At 43.7% G+C, this 3,136-nt stretch overlaps 1 protein-coding gene across 3 annotated transcripts in view; it reads right to left on the bottom strand.

The window, feature by feature from the left end:
- MECR (mitochondrial trans-2-enoyl-CoA reductase) overlaps positions 1 to 3,136 on the bottom strand; it is a 43,007-nt gene that overhangs the window by 30,619 nt on the left and 9,252 nt on the right. The window contains exon 2 of one of the 3 annotated variants that reach the window (XM_011955498.1): positions 1,339 to 1,422. The exons of the other annotated variants lie outside the window; for them this stretch is intronic. Coding sequence (XP_011810888.1) covers positions 1,339 to 1,422 — 84 coding nt within the window. The remainder of the gene's footprint in view (positions 1 to 1,338; positions 1,423 to 3,136) is intronic. 3 annotated transcript variants of the gene reach the window in all.

Raw genomic sequence — 3,136 nt, 5'->3', positions numbered from 1 at the left:
AAAAAAAAAAAAAAATCACTTGCTCGGTGCTCCCATTGTACAGAATTATACATCATGCTGTTTAAGACTATCTCATATGAGTTTACTAATGTTTAGTTCGTGAAGCCATTTCACACATTTTTGTCAATTCATCAGGAGAAGACATAGGTTCACAATCCCTTTTCCAAAACTCTTGGGGCCATGTATTATCTACATACCAAGTGGGGGCTATTGCAGCACCCTGTGATCAGACACATGAATGTTTCTGCAGCAAAATGTAGGAATACTCATGCTAAGTGAGATGAATAAAGACCACATAAAAACCTCATGTTAGATCAGGTTTCCTTCAAATAAATTATAGAAAAAAACTGTCAGTTTCCAGACCTTTCAGGATTTTGGAACTGCAGATGCAAATGCAGACTTGGATTCAGGTCTTTCAGACTCTGAGTTTAGAGCTCTTTCTACTTATCACCTAGTTTTATTAGTCAGAATATGTGTGTATGTGCTGTCTCCTTGTTAGACTGTGAGCTCCCAGAGGGCAGAGAACTTTTAGTCTCAACTCACTGTTGAATAAATGTTTGGGATCAAACTTTTCTAACTAGTGAGAAAATGTGGCATAAGTGCCAGTCATGGCCAGGCGTGGTGGCTCACGCCTGTAATCCAAGCATTTTGGGAGGCCGAGGTGGGTGGATCAATTGAGGTCAGGAGTTGGAGACCAGCCTGGCCAATATGGCAAAACCCTGTCTGTACTAAAAAAAAAAAAAATACAAAAATTAGCCAGGCGTGGTGGTGTGTTCCTGTAGTTCCAGCTACTTGGGAGGCTGAGGCAGGAGAACTGCTTGAACCTGGGAGGCAGAGGTTGCAACAAGTGGAGATCACACCACTGTACTCCAACCTGGGCAACAAAGTGAGACTCCATCTCAAAAGAAAAAAAAGTGCCAGTCATTAAGGAAATCAGGGACGGGGCCCAAACCAAAGGGCCTTAGCTGTTTGTACTTGCTCTTCCTCTTTCTAGGCTGTTCATGAAAATACTCCTGAAAGATGGGCTCAAATAAAGATGGAGATTATCCTTAAGGGCATTCAGTCTAGGCATACACATCACATGTGCAGCGAGACTGCACTTCTTAAAAATCTGAATGACTGTGGTCAAGATGAGAATACAGGTAGATCTCAGTTCACAGATGATGGGTAGAGCACGGATCTGGAGTGAAGCAGGCAGCCTTGGGTTTGAATCCTACCTTGGTCATTTATCAGCTAGATAAACCTCAGAATATTCCCCTGTAAAATGGGATAACACGAGAACTCAGTTCACAGGATTAAATGAGTTAATGTATGTAAAGCATTTATGGTAGTACCTACACAGTAGATGCTGAAGAAATGGCATCTGTTATCAGTTGTAGGAATATCCAAGGATACCTCTGAAACAATTCCCTGGTTATACCTCTGAAAAGAATCAGTGAGTCACTGAAAGGAAGACAGCAACTTTTTGGAAAATTCAAGTAAACGTGATTCAACAAATATTTACTGACAGTCAAAGTGCCAGATACTGTGCCAAGGGGCTTCATGATGAATAAAGGTGGGCATGGTAGCATGCATCTGTAGTCCCAGCTGCTTGGGAGGCTGAGGAAAGAGAGTTGCTTGTGCTTAGGAGTTCAAGGCTATTGTGTACCATCATCACACCTGTGAATGATCACTGCACTCTAGCCTTGGCAACAGGAGACCCTGTCTCAGGAAAAAATAAATAAATAAAATAAATCCCCTTCTCAGGGCCTTGATGGACTGGGAACGCATTCATGGAAACACTGGGAGAAGGGCTGTAACAGAAGGAGGCTTGTGGTGCTAAAGTTGGCTGACAGTGTCCAGCCTGGTGGGAGGAAGAAAACAGAAGATTCGAAAAGGGTTTTTGGAAGAAAGGATACTATAATCTGAAGGATAAATAGGCATTTACAGGATGGATGGAGAAAAGACAAAAGGTTTTCCTGCCGGAGGGAATGACAAAGAATCTGACCCAGGAGTAGACCAGGCAACAGGTGTAATATGCATAAGAGCCATGAGAATGGAGAGAAGGATTCAGTAATGTAAAATCTCTTAAATAAGCAACACTAATGTCACTTGGTGACCAGTTCCATGTGGCGGGAGGGAAGGGAAGTCTTTGATGGCTCCCAGGCCTTTGGCTTGGACAACTGAATGCTGAGCTAGGGAGGAAGGAAGAGTAGATTTGGAGAGGGGACACAGGTGACCTGCAGTACGGATACAGAGCAGAGAGTGCTCAGGGCTAGACATATACAACTGTGAGTTGGCTGGGTGGGTGGAGTCTAGGAGAGTTGAAAAACCTATTCTGGGTGATTTCACTCAACAATGAAATGACAACTTATGTTGGTGGCTTACTGAGCTCCGAGTATGCTTAACATTTTATATACATGATGCCGTTCAGTCCTCAAAATGCCTATGTGGAGGGTGGTATCACCCAAATTTAAAGCAGAGGAAACTGAGGCTCAGAGAAATAATTTGCTCAAGAGTCTTGATCTTAAGCTAGACTCCAAAATGCAGGCTGTTGAACACTACGCCAGCATTCACCACGCTGTGTGTGCTGAATTTTCCTTGGAGATGCTGTTAGGTATTTCTTTTTTTTTTTTTTTTGAGACAGAGTCTTGCTCTGTCACCCAGGCTGGAGTGCAGTGGCGCAATCTCAGCTCACTGCAAGCTCCACCTCTCAGGTTCATGCCATTCTCCTGTCTCAGCCTCCCCAGCAGCTGGGATTACAGGCGTGAGCCACCGCGCCCAGCCCCAACTTCTTTTTTTAACAGCAAGTTTGAGCTGGGTCGCTGTAAGTTACAACCCAGAAGATCATAACACTGGTGTGTAGTGGGAACCCAGGAGAAAGAATCCAGTGAGCACTGTCATTTTGCTGTTTGAGTTTGGGCCGGGGCTTTATTTCTCAAGCTTCAGTTTATGTCCAATGGGTGGATAATACATGTCCTTCTTCCCTCTTGTAGCTGCTGTGAGGATCGATGTGTGTAACAGATGTGCCTTGAAAACTGTTAAGTGCTAAAAAATAAAACTCACCTATGACTCCTTATTATGAAAGAAAATCCTGCTCATTACCTTGGCTTGGGAAGGGCCTTACCCCATGTGGACCCAAGCTACCTTTTTTTTT

Source organism: Colobus angolensis, unplaced genomic scaffold (assembly GCF_000951035.1).
Source record: "Colobus angolensis palliatus isolate OR3802 unplaced genomic scaffold, Cang.pa_1.0 Scaffold4, whole genome shotgun sequence".
NCBI lineage: Eukaryota > Metazoa > Chordata > Mammalia > Primates > Cercopithecidae > Colobus > Colobus angolensis.
The sequence above is the reverse complement of the archived record's forward strand: the minus strand, read 5'-3'. Positions and strand labels throughout refer to the sequence as shown.